The following is a 22,608-nucleotide window of genomic DNA, read 5'->3' on the forward strand; positions in this document are numbered from 1 at the left end:
TAGGGTGGTGACTATTGATGCTTTGATTTCTGTGCGGGTTGTATGTACGGTGTATGTGCGCATGCGCACATGTCAATGTTTGTGAGCGCCGTTCCAGTGCTGTACTGCGAGAGTGGGGCTGGAGGACAATGGCCGCTCTGCTAAGGCGGGGCCTCTTGTTTGCCTTTGTGTACACTGTGCTAACCTGCCTGTCGAGCTTCCAGGGGTTGGTTATCGGTTCCTGCTTTTCACCTGACCATAGGGATGCTGGGACCCCCTCCCCCCACACCCCTGGGCCTGGCTTTATGTGGGTTCTGAGGATTCAAACGCAGGCCCTTATGCTTGCATGGTAAGCACTTTACCCAGGGAGACATCTCCTCAGCTCGGGTTTTCTATTTACTTAAAACCATTTATGGTTATCTCTGTAATAATACATGTGTTTGGTTTCTTAACTTGCCAGAGAAATGCGTCTTTTTTTTTTTTAACATTTGCTGTAACCTATTCTGTTGCTCACTCTTCCTTTAGAATGGGGTGGGGATAATTATTTTGTGAATCCCCTATAAACTCTTGGCATATCGAAGTCAGCTTCTGCATGCACCTGCTTTACCCGTTGAGGGGCCTCGAGCCATGGTTTGCTGTAGCCTTGTTTTCCCTGGTGTGAATAGCCAAAAGCAGCTGCTTTAGCCCGTTCTCAAGTTCAGTTAGCCCGAAGCCGCGCTAACACAGGCCGATGTGAAGAGAGTGGCTAACAGTTTTACAGAGAAGCAGACATCTCCCTTAGGAATCTTAAATATCAAAGTGGATTGCTAGAAATCTCCACTGTAATAAATTATCTATCCATGCCCTAAACAGAATCTTGGTGTCTTGCCCTATTTCTGGGCCAGACTGGAACTGTGTTCTAGGAGTTTGCCCATAATCCAGATGGACTGTACACAGACTTCTGAATGTTTGAAGCCGCAGGGAGGCATGACTTGTCTGGCAGGGAAAGAGCCTGGGTCAGACAGAAGAATTCTATCTATTTATTTATTTATGTATTTATTTTGCCCTGAGGAGGGTAACTGAGACAGGAAGGAACTAGGAGTTCCTGAGCCTTCCCTGAACTAGCTAGATTCTTGACGTTGGGAAGACGCCCAAACACTGTGACTGGTGAAGTTTAAATGAGATGTTGCTCATAGCATGGCTTTGTCATTGATGACACTTGGGGGAAGGGTGTGGAGTCATCCTGGTCCAATATGACTTCCCACTCAGGGAAAATCTACCCGCCCCAGCCCAACAAAGGTTAAAGGGAGGCTGCAACCTTCCAGGGCTCTGCAGCAGCTGGGAGTAGGAGCAAGCTAAGCTCCTACCCAGCCCCTGGCTGGCAAGATCCCTGGTGCTTCCCACCCCTGCCAGAGGCCCAGGGGCTTCTGAGCCAGGCTCTGAGGGTAAGGACGGGTTGGAGGAAGGGAAGTATTGGGTGGAACTGGCCCCAGTTGTTGACATTGGGCCAAAAGACTGGATGGGGCTGTGGGACGGAAAGATGAGGTCATACCGGAGGGAGGGGCTGCCGAAGTAAGGGGGTGGAACAAACAGAGCTGGGAGGTGGCCCGGAGGGGTGAAGAGGGCAGAGCACCGAGGGAAACAGACCCACCTCCCACTGCAATCCTTTAGAATACCTGAGAGCAGAGACAGGCTGTGGCCTGGGGAGCCGGGGTCAATGGCCCTTTGCACGGATTTGAGGTTCAACATCGTAGGTATTTTATAAAGTATGTTAAAAAAAATGGGGGCAGAGGGAGAGCCATTTACAAAACAATGGGGCTGATTTCCTTGTGTGTATGATAATCAGTTTCTCTGTCTCACAAGGGGCACAACACTGAAAAATAAACTACGCCAAGTTTCCCAAACTACCCAGGGAAGCGCCAAGGGGCAAATGGCAGGCGTGGGTCCCAGCAGGACTGCGCCAATGTCTCTCTCTTTCTTCTAACATAATAAACTCGGATGGAGTAAATATTTGAAGGGCGTCTGGCCTTCCGTCTGGCTCTCCGAAGGGCTGTTAGGATTGGATTCCCTTTAAGGGTGGGGTGAGCATGGGTCTGGGCCCCTGAGCCCCTTGGAGGCGCTGCTGGTTTCCAGGAGCCAGTGCTTTGATGATGGTATCTGCAGGGCACAGTTTGACAATGAGGTGCTCCCGCGTTCCACGGTGTGGGTTTAGAGCCCTCAGCAGGAAAGCTCAGAGACAGAATGGCTGTCTTCAGTTCTGCCCCAGGCTCCCTCTTCTGTTTCTTTGTGTGGGCTCTTTTCCAAGCTTGAGTAATTACACACAAGCAGGGGACCAAGGGAGAAAAGAGGCCTTACCAAGAGCATTGTGCCAGCAGGTTCTCAGTTTTCCTCTTCAGTGGGGCTCCTGGGGCTTTGCTTTCTGGCAGTTTTAGAAGGATAGTTAAAAATAATGGATGTAGCTCAATGGTAGACTACTTGCCAATATACACCCAGTATTACCAGAACTGGGTTATCTCAGCACTGAGGCCCAGGAATTGAGTCGGGAACAATATTTTTGCTTTTGGAAAAAATTCAATTGGATATCAATTGCCATAGAATTGTTTTAGAGTTGGAAAGAGCCCCGAAGATAGCTCCAGTGGAACCCTGGAAGTCTGGAGAGACGGGCACATGGCCAGCCCTGGCAGAGCAGTGCCAAGGATTTGTGTGACATCCCTGTCTTAAGGTTTCTATTGCTGCTACGAAACACCATGGCCAATGCAAGCTGGGGAGGAAAGGGTTTATTAGGCTTACACTTCAGCATTGCTGTTCATCACTGAAGGAAGTCAGGACAGGAACCCAAGCAGGCAGGAATCTGGAGGCAGGAGCTGATGCAGAAGCCATGGAGGGGAGCTGCTTACTGACTTGCTTCCCATGGCTTGCTTAGCCTGCTTTCTTATAGAACCCAGGACCACCAGCCCAGGGATCGCACCACCCACCATGGCCTGGGCCCCCCTCATTGATCATGAAATGAGAAAACTCCATGCAGCTGTGATGGAGGAAGGTCATTGGTTAAATAAAAAGAAACTGCTTGGCCCTCATTGGCTAGAAGATAGGTGGGAGGAGTAAACAGAACAGAACGCTGGGAGGAAGAGGAAGTGAGCTCAGACTCCACAGCTCTCCTCTCGGGAGCAGACGACTGAGAGAGACGCCATGCCCCGCTCCCGGGCAGACACACGCCATGAAGCTCCGACCCAGGATGGACTAGGCTAGAATCTTCCCGGTAAGACCTGTTCTCACAGATTATTAGAGATGGGTTGATCTGGATGTGAGAATTAGCCTGTAAGGGCTAGAGCTAAAGGGCCAAGCAGTGTTTAAATGAATACAGTTTGTGTGTTGTTATTTCGGGCATAAGCTAGCCATGTGGGCAGCCGGAGTGCTGGGGACGCAGCCCCGCCACTCATATTACTACACAGCTGGATCTCACGGAGGCATTTCCTCAACTGAGATGCCTTCCTCTCTGATGCCTTCTGCTTGTGTCAGATGACACACAAAACCACCCAGTGCACTCTCTAACCTCAAGGATGTGCTCCCTACAGCTCACTGCCTTTGGTGTCACTACAATAATTTCAATAAGTTATGCCATATCAAAGGAGATGGCATGTGCTCAAAAGAAATGACTACAGAGAAGGCAAGTTCACAAAGACAGGGTAGGGTAGTGATTTCCAGGACCCAAGAGGAAGGGAAGATGGGCAGTAGGGTTGATGTTGGGGGCAAGAGGAATGTTCTTGAAGTTGGTGGCAATGGATACACAATTCTGTTATTATCCTAAATAGCACTTAGGTACACTTTTTTTTTTGGGGGGGGGGGAAAGGGGCCCTGTGGTATATGGTATGAATTCTATCACAGTGAGTCCTAATTTTGACCCTCACTTCTGGGACGACTTCAGGCTGACACGAAGAGTTTTGTCCCTTATTGCTTTTTCTGGGTGATTTCATAGCACAGGTTGTCTGATAAGTCAGGAGTCAAGAGCCTTTTGAATAGTGAACTTCATATATTGAGGGTGGAGCTGCAAGCACCTTATAAAGTCATTGGGATTTTAGCTTTCCCCCACATTTTCCACTCCACTAACGAAATGGCTACACAATAGTCATCATTCCAATGAAGACTTAGTAATTTGATTCAAAAGTATTGAATCAAATATTCCCAACCCTCCTGTCAATATTTCTCCTGGTGTGTGTATGTGTCTGTAGGCACAGGAAATCTATCCTTTGTAACACAATTTTAAGTGATCAGTGTCGAAGGGCTAGTCCACTGGTTGGTCTGCTCACGGTCTCTTAACAATTCTTTTCTTTTTTTTTTTTTGTGACTTCCAATGCAATGTCTTTTATTTCTAATTTTGAATCTTCCTTTTTTCCATTGATCATTAAATTAACTATAAGAATTTATCAGTTGTCAACAAAACTATATGCACTGGCTGAGCCCCAAACTCATCTTTTACAGCTGAAGTTCTGTGCTTTCTGGACAGCTACTCCCCATTTATTTCCCCTGGGGCCTGGCACCCACTGCTTCACTTGCTGCTGTCTGAATCTGGCTTAGGTGTCTTGTGTAAGTGGGCTCATAGTGTGTGTGTCTGCTTCTGGCTTTTCACCGCAGATCCAGTCCTCACAGTCCAGCTGTGCGTGGCAGGTGTCAGAATTAGTTTTGAAGACCCCGTAATCCTCCCTGTAGGCATAGACTGTGTTTTCTTCATTCTTAGAAGCATATAGTCTTTTTTGTTTGTTTGTTTTAAATAATGAATTCAGTGTTTATGGGTCCTTGTCTGGCTTTGTTATCAAGATGTAGCTGGCCTCATAAAACAGGTTTGGAAGCATTCCCTCCTCTTCAGCTTTTGGGGGACTTTGCAAAAAATATTAATTCTTCTTTGAGTGTCTTGTAGACTTTGGCAGGGAAGCCATTTGGTTCAGGGCTTCTTGTTGGAAGTTTTTCATGATAAAATCAGTCTCTCTTACTAATTAAAGGTTTATCCAACTTCTCTATTTCTTCTCGCTCTTTCTTTCTCTGTAAAAGATTAACTTCTTTTATGTGTTTGGGTGTTTTATCTGCCTGTCTGTACCTGTGGAGGTCAGAGGAGGTCATTAGATCCCCTGGGATTGGAGTTACTGATGGCTGTAAGCCATCACATGGGTGTTGGCTCATAACCACGGGGCCAACTCTCCCGTCCCGATTTTCTGTTTTACAGTGTTGGCGGGCTGCGTATTTCCAGGAATTTTGACATCTCCCCAGATATCCCATTTGTTGGTCTGCTCATAGGCTCTTAAGCCTCTTTGTTTTTATGACTTTCATTGCAATGCCTTTTGTTTCTAATTTGGAATCTTCCTTTTCTCCCCACTAAATTAGCTAAAGATTTATCAGTTTTCAACAAGACCGACTATCAAAGTCTGACTGCTTTTCCATCTCCCTCACGTCTGCCCTGGTTGTTACTTTTTCTCTGCTAGCCTTATCTTAGCCTGTCTGTTGACCAGCTTCTTCAAGTGTAAAGCTGTGTAATTTCTGAGAATTTACCCTTATTTTTTTATGTAGGCATTAATTGCTATAGACTTCCCTGTTAGCATGGCTTTCACTGTGAATTGTAGAGATCTGTGTTTTCATCTTCATTTGTCTCACAGTATTTTCTAGTTCACACACACACACACACACACACACACACATTTTCTTTTTGAAACTGTGTGACTATGCGATGTTATTTAGGTTATTTGTCAATTTCCACATATTGGTGAACCTTCCAGTTTTCCTTTGGCTGTTGATTTCTAGGGCTTTCCAGCCTTATGGTAGGCAAAGACACTTACATTATTTTAGTCTTCCTAAATTTCAGGCTTGTTTTGTGGCCTATCATGACCTACTCTGGCAAGTGTTCTGTGTGTGCTTAAGAAGGTGCTGGAATGCTGTGTATGTGTCTGGCAGGCTCATTTGGTGGGGTGAGGCGGGGTTGTTGAAACCTTCTTTGTGAAAACATTAACATCCATCTGTGTACTACCTCTATTATAAAGATAAATTCAGCTGTCTCGGCCTCCCTCACGTCTGTCTGTGTCTGCTTTTCTTTCTCTTGATTCTGATGCTGGGTTCCATGACAGTCATTTTATCTTCCTTGCGCAATGACCTTTTTGTTGGTATACAGTGTGCCTTTTGTGTGTGTAACTTGTTTATTATTATTATTATTGTTATTGTTTTTCCAAGACAGGGTTTCTCTGTGTAGCCCTGGCTGTCCTGGAACTCACTCTGTAGACCAGGCTGGCCTCCTACTCAGAGATCCGCCTCCCTCTGCCTACGAGGTGCTGGGATCAAAGGCGTGCACCACCACCTCCCAGCTATTTGTTTTTAAAATATTTTATTTTTTATTTTAGGTGTATGAGTATTTTGCCTACTTGCAAGTATGAGCACCACATACATACCTGGTGCCCATGGAGGTCAGAAAAGGGAATTGGTTGAATCACCTGTGGGTGTGGGTAACAAGCCTGGGTCCCCTGGAAGAGCAGCCTGTGCTCTTAGTTGCTAAGCCATCTCTTCCAGCCCCTGTTTGTTTTTTGTTCAATGGGACTGAGGCTTGCCCCATAGCCCAGGCTGAACTCACCTGCATAGCTCAGGCTGACTTTGAATTAATTAGGTTCCTCTTGCCTCGGCTTCCCACATGCTGGGATTAATAGGTGTGGGCCAGCACGCCTGGTGGTGTAACTTCTCAACTTCCAGTTTATTTTGTCTGGTAGTAGTGTGACTCCTGTGTTAGTTAGCTTTCTGTCACTGCAACATTATACCCGAGATAACGAACTTACAAAGAAGGGAGGACCTGTTTTGATTCATGGTTTTAAAGGTATAAGTCTATGGCCAACTGGCCCATGGCTTCGAGAGCATCATAATGGGAGTACGGAAAGGAGGTAACCCAGCCACCTCACAGCGTCAGGGGAGAAGGTGGATTCCCATATTCCCCTAAGGAGTCCACCCTCCAGTGACCCAACTTCCTTCCATTAGGCTCTCCTTCCTAAAGTCTCCATTGTGTCAGGGACTGAGGACATTTTTTCCTCCAGTGCATGTGCTCTTGGGGACAGTTCAGACACACAGTCTGGTCTATTCTGGGGGACAGTTCAGACACATAGTCTGGTCTCTTTTGGGGACAGTTCAGACACACACTCTGGCCTCTGACCTCCACACTCTACTTTGATTTCCATTTCCCTTCCTTCATTTTTCATTTTTGGATGATGTGTTCTTAACTAAAGCAAATCTCTAGGGGGACCCATAGAGTTAGGCTTCTTGTTTTTGTTCACTTATCTGTCAAGAATGGCTACTTGTAAAGTTTTTTTCTTTTTCCTCTTTCTTTCTTTCTTTCTTTCTTTCTTTCTTTCTTTCTTTCTGAAATAGGGTTTCTCTGTGTAACAGCCCTAGCCCTGGAATTTACTTGGTAGACCAGGTTGGCCTTGAACTCACAGAGATCTGCCGGTCTCTGCTTCCTGAGTGCTGGGATTAAAGGTATGTGCTACCACCGCCAAGTGTATCTTGCTTTTTTGTTTTGCTTTGTTTTCAAGACAAGGTAGCTTTGGAGCCTGTCTTGGAACTTGTTCTGTAGACCAGGCTGGCCTCAGACTCACAGAGATCCACTTGCTTCCCGAGTGCTGGGTGGTGTGTGCACCACTGTATTTTGTTTTTTAACACTTACTTTATCTGACTTTGTCTTTCTCCTTTGTAGAGATAATGCCCCTGACTCTTTGACCAGACCACAAGCCCGCCCTGAAGATGTGTTCTACAAACCCAGGCGGCTGGGTCACCTTCGACGATGACCCTGCTTTTCCGTCTTCTCAGAAGGCGAAGGATTTCCCTCTGGAGACCCAAGGTGTTTGCAGACCAAATGGACTGAAGCTGAACCTGCCGGGCCTCAGGGACCTTCCTAGTGCTTCCTCCTCCACCAGCAGCACCCCCCTATCCTCTCCCATGGTTGACTTTTACTTCAGCCCGGGACCTCCAAGCAATTCTCCTCTTTCTACACCCACCAAAGACTTCCCGGGCTTCCCCGGCATGCCTAAAGCAGGGTCTCATGTGCTTTATCCTATTCCAGAATGTTCTTCAAGCAGCCTCCCGACAACAGCAGCAGGAGCAGGTCCTCCGTTGTCACTCACCAAGCCAAGCAGCTTACCCCATGCACAACTGCCCAGTGAGCACTCCTGCTCCCAGCTGCCTCCCAGAGCTGGTCTTGAAGATGACAGCAGCCCTCAGCGGGCCCGCGGGGAGGCACTACAGTTTGAGTCTTTTCGAGATGACTGTGCGTTTTCCAGCCCATTTTGGAAAGATGAAGGTAGCACTTCTCAGTTCCCCTTTGACTCCCTGGCAAGCAGAAAGCTGTTTTCCTCAAGAGACAAGGAAGTTCCCATGGATCAAAAAAGCCTTAACCAGTGCTCACTCAACTACATCTGTGAGAAGCTAGAACACCTGCAGTCGGCCGAGACCCAGGGCCCTCTGGGAAATGTGTCTATGAGGAGTCTGAGTGCTGGAGACGTGGCTTCTTCTTTTGTGCCGCACACGCTCTTCCGGAGTCAGCCCAAAGCCGGATGGTCCTTCATGCTGAGGATTCCTGAGAAGAAAAACATGATGTCTTCCAGGCAGTGGGGACCCATTTTCCTAAAGGTTCTGCCAGGAGGGATTCTGCAAATGTACTATGAGGAGGGGCTGGAAAAGCCGTTCAAAGAGTTCCAGCTTGATCCACATTGCAGACTTTCTGAACCCAAACTCGAGAACTTCAACATGGCGGGAAAAATCCACACCGTGAAGGTGGAACATGTGTCTTATTCAGAGAAAAGGAAATACCATTCCAAGACGGAGGTGGTTCACGAGCCTGATGTAGAACAGATGCTGAAGTTGGGGACCACGGAGCACAGGGATTTCCTTGAGTTCCTGACTACTGTGGAGGAAGAGCTGATAAAGCTGCCAGCTGTTGCGAAACCAAAGAAGAACTACGAGGAACAAGAAATTTACCTGGATATTGTGGACAACTTTTGGGGTAGAGTAAGCAAGGAAGATGGGAAACTGGCTGACAGGGCTGTAATGACTCAGATCTCCTGCCTCTGCTTTGTGAACGGGGCGGCAGAATGCTTCTTAACCTTGAATGACCTTGAACTCCAGAAACGAGATGAATGCTATTTTGAGAAAGAACCAGAAAAAAGGGGGATCGAGATTCTTAACTACCATTTCCATGCATGTGTGAAAGCTGAAGAATTCAAACAGTCCAGAATCATTAAATTTGTCCCTCTGGATGCTTGCCGTTTTGAACTGATGCGGTTTAAAACGTCGTATGAAGGGGATGAGCTTCCCTTTTCCGTGAAGTCCACAGTGGCTGTACAGGGGGCTTATGTGGAACTTCAGGCCTTTGTCAACATGACCCCGGGGCCTCAGAGGTCACCCCATGCCAGTTCCTTGAGGTGTTGTGACAATATCATGATTCACTTTCCTGTCCCAGCCCAATGGATCAAGGCCCTCTGGACCAGGAACCTTCAGAGGCAGAAATCCCTGAAAGCCAAAATGAACCGTCGGGCATGTCTGGGGAGTTTACAGGAACCTGAATCTGAACCTGTCATTCAGGTCACTGTGGGGTCAGCAAAATATGAGAGCGCCTACCGGGCTGTGGTGTGGAAGATAGATCGGCTTCCGGACAAAAACTCAAGTAAATATCCAAGGCCTGGGTTGATTTTCGTAGGAAAATGCTCAGTGTAGCTCCCTACATCCTGGGCCAAATTGGGCAGAGGCAGGGGGGGGGCGGGCGCAGACAAGGGGCTGAGGGTGCGCCAGCACAGCCAGGCGGGAGGGGACGACGAGCCTAATGGCTGCGTTGTTTGTTTTCTGTGTTTAACTCTACCCAGTGAGTTTAACCTCTCCCGCCTAGTTTAGAGATTTTCTGTGGTGGGCGGTGGTGGCGCACGCCTTTAATCCCAGCACTCGGGAGGCAGAGGCAGGCGGATCTCTGTGAGTTCGAGGCCAGCCTGGTCTACAAGAGCTAGTGCCAGGACAAGCTCCAAAGCTACAGAGAAACCCTGTCTCGAAAAACTAAAAAAAAAAAAAAAAAAAGGTAAAGGGAATGTTTACAGGAATGGAGGAGAGAAGGAAGGCAGGGAGGGAGGGAGGGAGGAAGAAGAAGGGTGGTCTCCTCTGGCTCCCAGGTGCAGCAGCATCTCATTCTCTGGGACTCTGTAGTTGATGCTGTTCATTGTGGACAGGCTGGTCCAGCCTTCTCACGGTGCCTCTGGGTTGGTTTCACCTCCTGGGCAGTTCCAGTTCCATTTCTGGTGACCTGGGGTCACGAGTGGGTCTGAGTCTCTCAAGCATCCATCACAGAGCTGGATGGAATTTCCTGGAGGAAAGCAATGTAAATTTGTGGACAGAAGGCGTGAAGGACTGGGTCCTCCTCTCACGATCCATTCTCGCTGATCCAGTCAGTTTCTGCCAGGGATTCTTGGAAAAGGCAGTGCTATAGATGGGATAGTTTTCATTAGAAATGCACAGTTACTGCTTCCAATCCACACAGACACCATGTCTGGTCCCAGAGGCTGTCTTAGCACCAATGGAAAAAAGGCAGAAATCAGGGTGTCATTCAGCCCTCAGAGGTGGTCTCTGGGTCCAGGAGGTTCCCAAATACACAGCCACCTCCCTGCTTTCCTGTTTTTGTAAAAATGAGAGCCAAGTTTCTGATTTTGTGTATATATGAGATTAAAAAAGGGCAAATAGATTTCAAAATCAACTTTGGAGAATATGTTATTAAGATCTTCAAACTGAAGCCAGCAGTGGTGGCGTGCTCCTTTAATCCCAGCACTTGGGAGGCAGAGGCAGGTGGATCTCTGTGAGTTCGAGGCCAGCCTGGTCTACAAGAGCTAGTTCCAGGACAGGCACCAAAACTACAGAGAAACCTTGTCTCAAAAACTAAAGCAAACAAACAAAAAACAAAACCAAAAAAAGATCTTCATACTAGCTTCCCCCACATGACACACAGAAGGTTTAAGCTGCTTCAGCAGCCTAGTTAGTGGACAACCAAATGTATGATCTCTGGATTCTGTCACTCACTGACATTTCCACCGCATGGGAGCTGAGCAACCCATACCATCACAGGCCATTGTGACCAAACTATACCACACCGTCTCACCTTGCGCTGAGCTCTCTTGGCCACATCATGGGCAAATATTGTGACTGATGAGAGTCACATCATGGCTGAGTGGAATGTGGCATCTGTGAATGACAGTGTGAGGTACCTGGGAGGATAACAGGCTGAGGACCCTTTCTGCCCAGAGTGGTTTCGCTTCTCAGTCTCCCAAGTTGGTGTCTGGTATCCCATCTGTAGCTCAAACTCTCCTTGGTTATGTCAGCAAGCTGCAAGTCACAGGCAAGGACCAGTCCAGGAGGCAGGTTCACCATAGGCTGGACCCGATTTTCCTGGGTACATCATTCAGGTCTGTAGGGAAGTGGTCCTCCCCCTGGGAACATATGAGGTTCTCCTGGGGAGTGATTCAAACATACTGGGCCCTGGAGCCTTCCCAGGGATGCTGATGTAATCTGCATGATAGGAACTTGATATTGAGGTTATTTGAAATAGTCAGCTGTTCAAAATCCCTTAGCTCTCTCTCTCTCTCTAGTCAAAGCGCTTCCTTTGTTGTTCATAGCATGGAGGAGAAGCCCAAGGGCACTGAAGGTTCTTGGGGACCTTGAAATGGGTATGTGGCTGTTCTTTATCACCTACACTAGGCAGATGTACACAGGAAAGATCTGGCTGAATAACAAACATCTGGATGGATTCATCAAATCAGAGTCCCCCATGTTTGCCCCCAATTCATCTTCATACCCCAGTGTTCTGCTAGAGTGCTAGCAGATGAAAAGCAAAAGAGCTCGTTCATCAAGGAGGACAGAGTGGGAGAGAAAGACACTGGAGACAATGGTAGCCACGGGCATTTAGAGAGGGGTGCCGGAGTGAGACGCATAGCCATGGCGATTTAGAAAGGGGTGCCGGAGTGAAACTCACCAGCAGCTGTAGCTTTCGGTTCCCACAGGTGCCTTTCTGCTTCGCTCTTTGCCACCAGCACCTTGGTTCTTTGCCTCGCGATTTGGTCCTCCTACATCCATTGTTTTCTGCTCTCAGTAGCTCAGCTTCAGATGTGGAATCCGTTGGGTCAGGAGAGACTGGGTATCAACCAGGCCTGAGAAGACTTTGTGGTCTGCTCTGCCAGTCCTGAGCTAAGGAGCTACGCCGAAAGAGTAATTACTAAGGCCCGACAGTGCCCTCTCGTGGTCGGTACCGAGACAACCGACTTTTCTATCATTTCTAAGATTGACAAGTGTCTTTTAGGCACTGAACCTGGTCTCCTCAGCTCAAAGTTTGAATGAGAGTTTATTAGTAAACACCATAGAGTGGCCAAAAGCCTGGAAAAAGACACCAGAAAACTTGGGAGAAAAATGATTTCATCAGCAGCTTTTTAGGAAAAAAAAGTGTCGTTTCTATCATTTAAAAAGTATTAACGTCTTTAACTCAAATGTATTCCCGTTTTCAGTGGGAAGCTTCCCTAAGAAATTTTTCCTGTACAATGTAAACATCAAATTAAGTAAACTTCATTGTCTTTTTTTTTTTAAGTCTAAATATGTAGAATACACAGTTCCCTGACTGGCAAGGGTTAAGTTCAGCTTGTCTCTGCCGTGTACTTATGCTGGTTGTCTATCCTCACAACAGCCTTGTAAGACTTCATTGGGAAAACTGAGATGCCGAGAGTTAGGTAGCTTGCCTAGGGTCACACAGCTCTTAAGTAGCAGAGCTGGGCTTAGAATTCGTGTTCTAAAACAGTAATTGAACAGAAAAGCCATAACTGAGTGTAGGCGTCCTGGCTGCTGCTGGGAGCCTATGGCCCCTCGGAGGCCACCATCATCCCATCCTCTGTGTTGGTGCTGTGGACGAGTATCGGCTGGCTGATTGATGGGTGACTTTTCTAGGCCTTTTACAGCTTCAGAACCTGATCTGTCTCCCTACCAGAAACAGGTTGCAAGGAACGAAAGGCGATTTATCTTTTAAAATCAATTCAAGCAAAATCTTTTAAACTTGTGTTTTTGTGCCTAGGGCTATCCTCTGATGAAAAATGTTTTTTTATTGAGTTGTCTCAGTGGCACAGGAATTTAATCTGGCTTTTGAAATTACTGCTTTATTTTTTTAAAGTTACTTTTATTTAAAGATAGATTAAATTGGATCGATTAGGTGCTATAAACAATGCGCGAGGACATGGGACATTTGTGGGGTTTCTATAGCAACACACATTTTACTGTTTTGGTTGTTAGTTTTGAGGTGAGGTTTTAGGCTGGCCTCAAACTCAGATGTAGTCTAGAATGACCTCACACCCCAGTCCTCTTTAATGCTGGCATTGCAGGTGTGTGCCTGGCTCCAAAATATTAATCCATTAAAACTCCCTTCCCTCGCAAATGCTATGTAACCCCCACCTCAATTTTCTGAGTAGACCTAGTACCCCTGGGTCTAGCACAGGGCCGGGCACAACGTCGGGTAGCTCACCATAACAATTCGCTTCGACGAGAACAAGTGGAAATACTGAAGGCTGGTCTGCCCGTCTCTCTGCTGTAATCTGTTCTAGTAAATACTTCCTGGGACAAAGAGAGGGAATTTCAGGAGTAAGAGAATCCATTCTACTACAACAGAAAAGTACTGTGTCAAAACTCCAAGCCTAACTTTGGAAAGTCAGGCTTTTGAAACTGTATAATCTCATTTGAAGTCTGTCTTTGCATTATCTAAAAATAAACCCTGGTTGGAAACAGTGACTGGGAATTATTGGAGTTTATTCCGTCTGCACAGGACAGAGGTTTCTAGGGGCCCGAATCACACTGCAGTCATAGAAATATTGTCCTTATCTTTGGGTCAGAGAACCTTTGTAACATTTGTGACTGAAGCCATTTTTAGAGTTGATCTGTGTGGGGACAGGAATGCTACTTCAGGAATTCAGGCAAGGCTCTGGGTTCTTCCCACTTGGTGCCCAGTTGTGTCTGCTGGTGGAGCCATCACTGTAGGGAGAAGCGCGTGCTGTAAACTATGCTTTGCCTTCGCATCATTCCAATGCTCTGGTTTGGCTTCTTTTAGGTCCTGATCAGCCCCATTGTCTGTCATACAAGCTAGAACTTGGATCAGACCAGGAGATTCCCTTGGATTGGTATCCATTTGCTACTGTCCAGTTCTCAGTGCCTGAAGCCTCAGCCTCGAGGACAGAGGTGAGGTCTCTGGGAGTGGAGAGTGATGTCCAGCCTCAGAAGCACACGTGTCTGCGGGCTTGCTACAACATCCAGGTATCCTCAGTGCCTTGGTTCAAGTTAGGGTTTCTAGATCTGGGGTGGGGCCTGGCCTGGCTGCAAATACTCAGTTTTCCCCTTAAGAATCAGTCAGTCTATCTGTCTGGATGTCTGACTGTCTATCTCTCCCCTCACATTTCTCTCTCCAGTGATATTCAAGAAGGCTCAGAGCTCAGTCATGGAAATTTAGTGGTCACCATTGACAGCTCTTGAGAAATCTGTATGTGTGGCCCCACTGATGTCTTTCCCTACTGATAATGTTAGTGAGGGGCAGCTGGCACATTGTCCTTTCCCCTCCCCTAAAGGCTACCCCACCTCCTGCCCCAGCAGTCTGGAACTATACTTCAGAAAACTGGCTTTGCCCTGGTCTTGTTTACTCTTGGGTCAGCTTGTTCCAGTGATGGGGAAATGCAGTCACTTAAGGACCACTGAATGTCCCTCTGTAGGGACACTCCATGTCAGCTTCCCAGAGCATGGCAGATTTAAAATAAAAATTGTGATGAAAGCTATGACTTCAGAGAGCTTCAGGTTTGATTCTAGAAGGAAGGATTGGGAACTTGGTTCCCACAAAACAAGAGTGCCTCACTATTGAGCTGGTGTGGATGAATGGAGGGGCTGTGTCTGTGTCCACAGGGTAGGTAGCCGGTGTCTCATCAGGTGTAAACCTACCAAAGAGCTGGTGTCTGTCTTGTCTCTAACACTGTCAGTGCTTTGATTTCTTCTAACAGGTTGAAATAGAAAAGAAGTGGATCCAAATAGACGGAGAAGACCCAGGTAAAGCCAGTGGCTGTGTGACTCAGTAAACGATGATGCCCCCAGCTCAGATATGCAACCCAGGCTGGGGCAGGAAGCTCTGCTACAACATGGTCGGACTGAATTCTTTTTTTTTTTTTTTGTTTTTTTGTTTTTAAGTTTTTCGAGACAGGGTTTCTCTGTGGTTTTGGAGCCTGTCCTGGAACTAGCTCTTGTAGACCAGGCTGGTCTCGAACTCACAGAGATCCGCCTGCCTCTGCCTCCCGAGTGCTGGGATTAAAGGCGTGCACCACCACCGCCCGGCCGGTCGGACTGAATTCTAAGTAGCATCCTGATGCCACAGATCCAGTGGATTCTGGAGAAACGTACGCCCCAACGCAGGCTGTGTGAATGTTACTCTTCTGATAGATTTTTGCTCTGGGAATGTGTGCAGGAATGTGTCCGTGGTCTGTGCCAGTTCCGTCTTCTTGAAAGTTGGTGGAGCTCTTTCTGATGGGAAACCTGCTGGCCAGTTTGACTGGAGGGTATTTGGGCTCTCTTCACCCAGTGACTTTGTTTTGTAATCTGGGTTAAGTGATTTCCCTGGCTTTTAGTGTAGTGATTGAATGAGAATAGACCCCATAGACTCATTTATTTGTTTAGCACCAGGAAGTGGAACTGTTTGGGAGGATTAGAAGGATTGGGAGGTGTGGCCTGATTGGAGTAAGTGTGATCTTGTTGGAGGAAGTGTTTCATTGAGGGGCTGGGCTTTGAGGTTTCAAAAGCCATGCTAGACCCAGTCTTTCTCTCTCTACCCGTGGATCAGGATGTAGCTCTTAGCTAGGGCTCTAGCATCATGAGCACCTTCAAGTTCCTACCATGCTCCTGCCAAGATGATAAGGTACTCACCCTTTGAAAACAAGCAAGCTAATAAGCAGCTCCCCCCATGGCCTCTGCATTAGCTCCTGTCTCCAGGTTCCTGCTCTGTGTGAGTTCCTGTCCTGACTTCCTTCAGTGATGAACAGTGATAGGGAAGTATAAGCCAAACAAACCCTTTCCTCCCCACCTTGTTTTTGTCATGGTGATTCTTCACAGCAATAGAAACCCTAGCTTGAACCATTAGCATGTGGATCACCAAGGAAGGCAGCCAAAGGAGACAGAGCCCCAATTATGCAATGTGCTGCAGATGGGTGTGGAAGGCAGGGGTTGAAATGGAGATTTGGATGTATCTGTGATTGTGAATTATCTATGGTCCACTGGGGAGTCATCTTTGGCTGTGTTTGTTACCTGTCTTTCCCTTGCTGTGGGGTCATTTTCAAAATGCCTTTGAATTCTGATTTGTGATCCAAAGAAATTATTTCCATTGATATACTTATTTTGGAATGAGTCCCTAAAATACAGTGCTTTTTGGTCCGGGGAGAATTCCTTTCAAAATGAGATCAGAATCATTGGACATAAATTAAAATATTTATGTTCATTAAAGGTGAACTTTAAAGTTCATGAGTATGGTTTTCTGAAAGTAGCAATGCTAGGACTATGTCTAGCCACAGTGTTTCCTGTAATTAACGCAACCCTCTTGCTAGAAGGCTAAGCCTTGGCTTGATTCTGTGTGCTGGTGCCATTCAAATTCTGTTTTATTCAAACTCTGCTTCATTAAGAGTGTTTTCTTGGGCTGGAAAGATGGCCCAGTTGTTAAAGGCTAGGCTCACAACAAAAGCCATGAGAGTGTTTTCTTTGGAAGATGTGCAAAGTGAGAGGCACCATGTAATTCTAGCTGTACTACTACAAGGAGATAGTTCAACTCTTCCCAGTCGGAGGAATGGCTTGATGGTCCCGTTGTCTAATGAGATGTCAATGGCATTAGTAGCTAGAACTCTGCCTGGAATTTCCTTTAGTACTTACCATGACAAGTTAGAATCCTAAAATTTATGAAATCGACTTTCTGAGGATTTTTGTGTGTGTGTGTGTGTGTGTGTGTGTGTGTGTGTGTGTGTGTTTGTCTGAAAGAGTCCTCTATGTCGTGTTAATACATGTTCAATTCATGTTGAGCCTTATCTGAGACTGAAGACTTCCTTCCCCACTCACTGGGTTTGTTTTGCGTTGGAAAGTGACACAGCTGTTCTAAACCCCATTTTTTGTTGGCCTACAGAATTTATTTTATGCATCTATCTTGTGTTACATTCATTTCGTCTCTTCACACAGATTACAGAAAGCATCCATGATGGTTTGTACCTATCAGATTTCATTGCTCTTACTTCACTGTGACGGCACAGAAAACAGAAGTCCATGCCGATGGGTTATATGGCTCTTCTTTAACTTTGTTTGATATGTAGATTACAGTGTTGGTTTGAGGCTCATTGGTGATGTGTAGAACACGTATGTATACGAGCGCATACTTTATAAAAACCCCACTGTCTTTCCTTATCTTCCGGAGTAGGCATGCTTTCTCTTCAGTCTGCTTGAAACAAATATGCGAAGTGTTGCTGGGAAATCCCAGGGAAGTTAGCTGGGTTAATTACATCTTTTTTCTCTGAGGTGTTTTATGGCCTCCTGCCACATTTCAGGCCTCAAGGCCTGTGTTTGAGGTTGTGTGTGTGTGTCCTATGATGAGTCGAGCCCCAGGTCATACTAGAGGTGAATTCTTTGCTACCTGTTCCATTCCTTCAGTAGCCTGGTGGCAGGATCAGGCCTGCTTGTCATTTTTCCTCTCACCTAGTGTCATCTTCAAATGCTTGGTGACCTCTAGCCATCACTCTTTCTTGAGTGGATACCGCTAATGTTAATGTAGCATTTGCAGGTTGTCAAGCTTCTGATGTTGATGACACTATTAGCCCCAGTTCTCAGCTGCAGCTAAAATTGGCAAAAGTTTCTAAGCAGGACAGGTGTCCCCTGGATGCTTATGCAACACCATGTGCATATGCATTGAGAGTGCACACGCCCCATCCAGACCTCACTGGAGACAGGGATTCCAGGAGCCTCTTGGAGTTGCCTCTTTGCCCAGAGGCAACTCTTCCCAGTCAGCTGCAACTGCCTAGAACAAAACCCCCCAGAAGAGCAGGAACATTGCAGAACCAACCACCATGGGCCACCCTCAGACAGTAAACTGGGGAGGGACTGTCCATCCCAGGGGCTCTTGTTCCCTCATTGGTCTGGAAATGGTGCCATGTGCTCTATAGGCCACGCTGTGGGGGCTGATTTTTTTTTTCTTTGGTTTCATAGTGGACTTTATTGGGAAAATTAGTGTAAAAAACAGTCAGATTCATAAAATTTAAATAAGACAGTAGTAAAATCTTACCTCATAGCTATGGTAATTGCTATAGAAATCACAAATAAGGTGGAGTCTAAGTCACTGCCTAGGCAAACACTATTCTGCCAGGCTTCTCTGCCAGCCCAAGGCAGGAAACACTGTAGTTATGAGAAGTAAGGCCGATGATGAATTTGCATTTGATGCTGGAATAATGGGGAAGCGTGTTCTGATTATGGCATCACATCTCTCTAGCCTGAAAAAGCAGCTCTATTGATGTCCTGCAGCAGAGCATTAGTAACTGTAGCCATGCATTCTAATCCCACTTTGTTTCATAAAGCAAGCAATCAATTTCCTACACAATACATTATGCTTTACTGTTTCCTATGGTTTATTCTTCAGAAGTTCCTTCTTTAGGCTGTTTCTCAGGCTGCCCAGTGGCTTACCCTGGGTCCACTTGGCCATTTAACTCCACGCTGTGTGGGGGCTGATTTTACATCCCCTTGGCTCTCTGGCCTTCAGAAAACATGGAACTACCTAGCATCTAGATCCTGAGTGTCAGCCATATGTGCTTTACAGAGTTTCTCACTGCGTTCTCACCATGGTCATTTCATGTATAGACACATGCACTGCTACTCAATGCCCTGCCAAATGTGGGCTCGTTCTGGAGCCCCACTACCCAAGTAACCAACACCAGCCACCGGCCTCCATCCCAGAGCCAGGGAGCCTCTTCAGGCTCTTGGCTTCCTCAGCAGCCCCACTTCACACCCCTGGCCACCGTTCCCAGAATACAGCAGAACTCTCTCATGCCAGCACAGAGATCTTCCACAGATACCAGTGACCCGAGGGAGGCACTGCTGAAGATCTTCCCTGACTCTGAGCAAAAGCTGAAGATCAACCAGACCCTGGTAGCTCATCCATACATGAAAGACCTGAATGCCCTTTCTGCCCTGGTACTGGACTGAAGGCTGGGGACCAGAGAGAGCTGCCTACTGTGGAGTACCATAGTGGAAAGAAACCTTCCGGAGTGCACAGTGCTGCTCTGTGTATGAAAAGGAAAGGATGTGTTTTATGTATACAAATGTCTGGATTTTCAAAGCCAGCTTTTTCTATATATAAATTATGCTGCTATTACAGATTTAACATTTTCTGTAAAAGAAAAGTACATTTTCTGCCTGTTCAGAACTGTTTAATAGCAGTTACTCTTGAGTGTATTTACAACTTTATGTTTTTAAAACTATTTTCCTTAAAGCTGAAGAAAAATGGACAAATGAATATGGTTGGCCTTTCTAAATAAAATTAAAAAATAAAAAAGGAGTTGCTTCCTCTTAAAGTATATTTTCTTGAGGTGATCTGTTCTGTCCACTCACATGGTGTGTGCTCCCCTGCCTTCCTCCTTGGAGCTGGCCTGCTCCACTCTTCTGGGTCTTCTCAGCAGGCTGTCGTGAGAGTGGAGAAGTGGAGCCACTAGATGGCACTTGGTGCCTGGCTGTAGTCAGCAACAAGACAAAGTCAGACTCAGAAGAGCAGGGCAACAAGTCTCAGTCCATTCAGCCCCATCCTTCTTCCTCACCACTGGACAAAGAAGGGAACTGAGTCTCAGCATACTCCCTGATTGACCGAGCTCCCTAAAGCCCTCCCCAGCTGAGGCCGCCATGCTCCCCTCCTGATTTCACAGCTGCTGTCACCTCAGAAGGTGAGGTAAGGTTGGAGAGTCTGCTGAGGAATGCCTTACTGTGGCCAGCATGAGTCCACAGCCCAGAGATATGGGGAGGAACCCCATGTGGATTTTGTACAGCTTTGCCAAAAAGTTTTCTGTTCTCAAGGATGACCCAAACCAATAAAGAGCATGAGCAGTTTCAGAAGGGGTCTCAAAGCCCTGCTGTTTCTCTCTTTTATCTTTTTAGAGGTCTCTAACAGCTCTTCCTGAGTCTTTCAGAACCAGTTATCTCAGTATCATCTCTCCTCAGTGTAGCTTGAGTTCTGTCTCTGAAACATGTCCTGGTCATTCTTAGCATCTTGTTTCTCACCTAGACCTTTACAGAGCTTTGTGTTTTCCATCCATGCTGTCTCCCAGCCCTCACAGTCAATTCCACTGCCCTGTGGATTGTGTCTTTCTCTGGTTCATCAGTTAGTAACTGAGGACGTGATGTTGGTTTGTTCTCTGTGGTGCAGGGACTATGTAGCTCACAGGATGCTGCCACCATGTATGTATCTTGGTTTTATTTGATTAGGAGATGAATACAGAGATTTCTAGGTGGCCACACTTATACTTCAGTCACGTTCTCCTGAATTCATTGGTAATGCAACATGCTGAGGAGCTGTTTGTCGTCTGTCACTTGGGCTTTTGAGACCTGTAGGCAGTGAAAGTAGAAAACAAAGACTTTGCAAGGTCCAGGAGTAGACCCACTACAGCCATGTGCCCCAGCTTTGGAGCACAGCAAAGATGCCAAGATGGAGCTGTCCCCACTACCTCCTGATCTATTTAGTCCCAATCCAGCATTCCTGGGAACCAGGAGAGTCAGGATGCTCTGTAGAGCACAGTGGCCACATCCTGATGCTGGCAGGGAGGAAGGAGCACGAGCATTTCAAGACTCTACAGGCAGGCTGACTTTGTGTTGTCTAAGCCTCTGTGTTCTTAGTATTGTTTTTGAGATACCTGCCTGTGTTCCCTTCCCCATATAGGAGGAAACAAAAGTTGGAGGAAATCAAGAGGTATTAATTACTGTGTAGATTACAATGTGAAATATAATTCTAGATTCTCTGTGAAATTCATCACATTTAGGTGTAGCATTCAAAGCCCAAAGGTGTAGTTATCCAGCCACTGAAGAAAGCTTATGACCTGCTTATCTGTCTTATCCCAAGATTTGCTGCTAGGTGCTTGTAGATGCTCAACCTCCATCCCTCAGTGCTTCCACAGTGAACTTGGCATTCCTCCCTATGTGGACTGCCTCTGCCTCCTGTGTATCCTGACATTTGGGTGAGGTGGTCAGTGTGGCTGAGGCTGATCATTTTGGTCATTGGTCAAGGTGTCTGATGCTTACAGAGATTGAAATTATAGTGTAGCTGATGGAATTCCAGCCACTGTGTGTTTGTGTGCATGTGTGCATAGTGCATGTGTTCCTGGTCAAAAATCTGTTAAAGTCCTGAATTGTAACGTTTTCAGACATTTTATTTATAAAAGAATTTTTTTTTACCTGCAATGACCGGTTCCTGCCAGTGGTGGCGAAAGAGTCCACTTGAGTCCACGTGGAGAGCCGGTCTGAAACAACTCAAAACCTTAATTTATTGTTCTGCCTGAGGAGTTAGAGTGGTCACGGAAGGGGTCACTTTGAATCAGACCAAATCTGCTGCTGTGGCGGCTTTTGTTGCAAAACCACAGGTACTTGAGCTTCCGGGGTTCCGCTCCAAACGCCAAAGCAGGCAGGGAGGGGTTAATAGCTCCATAGCTCCGCAAGCAGGCGAGCAGGTGGGGTGGAATGGGCGTGTGTGGCCCAGTGTATCTCAGACTCTCAGACTCGGCACTGGGGCCCGAGTCACGAGTCACGAACTAAAAAGCGGAACCTTAGCGGGCAACGCACTTGAATGCACGCTTCCTGAACTCCGGTAGCCTAATCTTGCTCTCAAAGGCAAGCTTGCGCCCGCCCCCCCCTCCCGTGCAAAGATTGCCCGATGTTGGAGCCAAAATGTAACGGCGTAAATGAACACAAACAGATTGTAAAATATATACACAGCTTTAATGGGGAAATTAGACTTACAGTACCACGGTTCCTGCGGAGAACAGGAAGCAGAAGGGTGGCTGCATGCCCGCTGGGCAGATTTATAGGTAAACATTCGCCCGAGGCGGCCACGCCCCCTAAGGCTGGGCTTAACACTATTTGTGTGTTGCTGTAGCTGTCCTGGTCCAGTGTGGTGGCACCATGGTTGGAAGACTCAACTGTGATCCTGGGGCCTGCTGGGAGACAGGCTGGAGATGTGTTTATGCAGGCTTGTGAATGTGTAAAGCAAGAAAGAGGACTCCACCCCTTCTTGCCACTGCCAAGTACCTAGTCCCTTCCCCTGGTAGGGGCAACCACAGCAGACCCTGTGCCCTCTGCACCATGCTCACCCAGGTCCTAACCTGCCTCTTATATCTCTTTCAATATTGCCCATCCTCAAGGTTCTGAGCCATCTCAGCTGGGTCCATTAGCTGCACTGTTCACTGGCATTACCACCTTCCTGTTCCCTTTGATCCTTGAGGTTAAAACACCCTGCATTTTGTTGCTAATGCTTTACTCTACCTTCCCACATTTTCACTCCCCAGTTTGCAAACTTGGCTTCTGTCCACCACATGGGAGTTGCCT

General features: G+C 46.9%; 1 protein-coding gene across 2 annotated transcripts in view; it reads left to right on the forward strand.

Annotated features, from left to right (window-relative positions):
- Ston1 (stonin 1) overlaps nt 1-17,577 on the forward strand; it is a 45,244-nt gene extending 27,667 nt beyond the window's left edge. The window contains exons 2-5 of one of the 2 annotated variants that reach the window (XR_005972262.1): nt 7,673-9,637; nt 14,084-14,286; nt 15,018-15,154; nt 15,348-17,577. Coding sequence is in view for 1 of the 2 variants with exons in the window: in XM_041631242.1 (XP_041487176.1) it covers nt 7,720-9,637; nt 14,084-14,286; nt 15,018-15,092 (2,196 nt within the window). In the remaining variant the exon portion in view is untranslated. Of the gene's footprint in view, nt 1-7,672; nt 9,638-14,083; nt 14,287-15,017; nt 15,179-15,347 lie in introns of those variants that run through there. The other variant, XM_041631242.1, reaches the window with a different exon arrangement.
- Nucleotides 17,578-22,608: the final 5,031 nt, after the last annotated feature.

The sequence above is a fragment of the Microtus oregoni genome, unplaced genomic scaffold (assembly GCF_018167655.1).
Source record: "Microtus oregoni isolate MIOR12 unplaced genomic scaffold, Mior012 000036F_ref0000092, whole genome shotgun sequence".
In the NCBI taxonomy this organism is placed as follows: Eukaryota; Metazoa; Chordata; class Mammalia; order Rodentia; family Cricetidae; genus Microtus; species Microtus oregoni.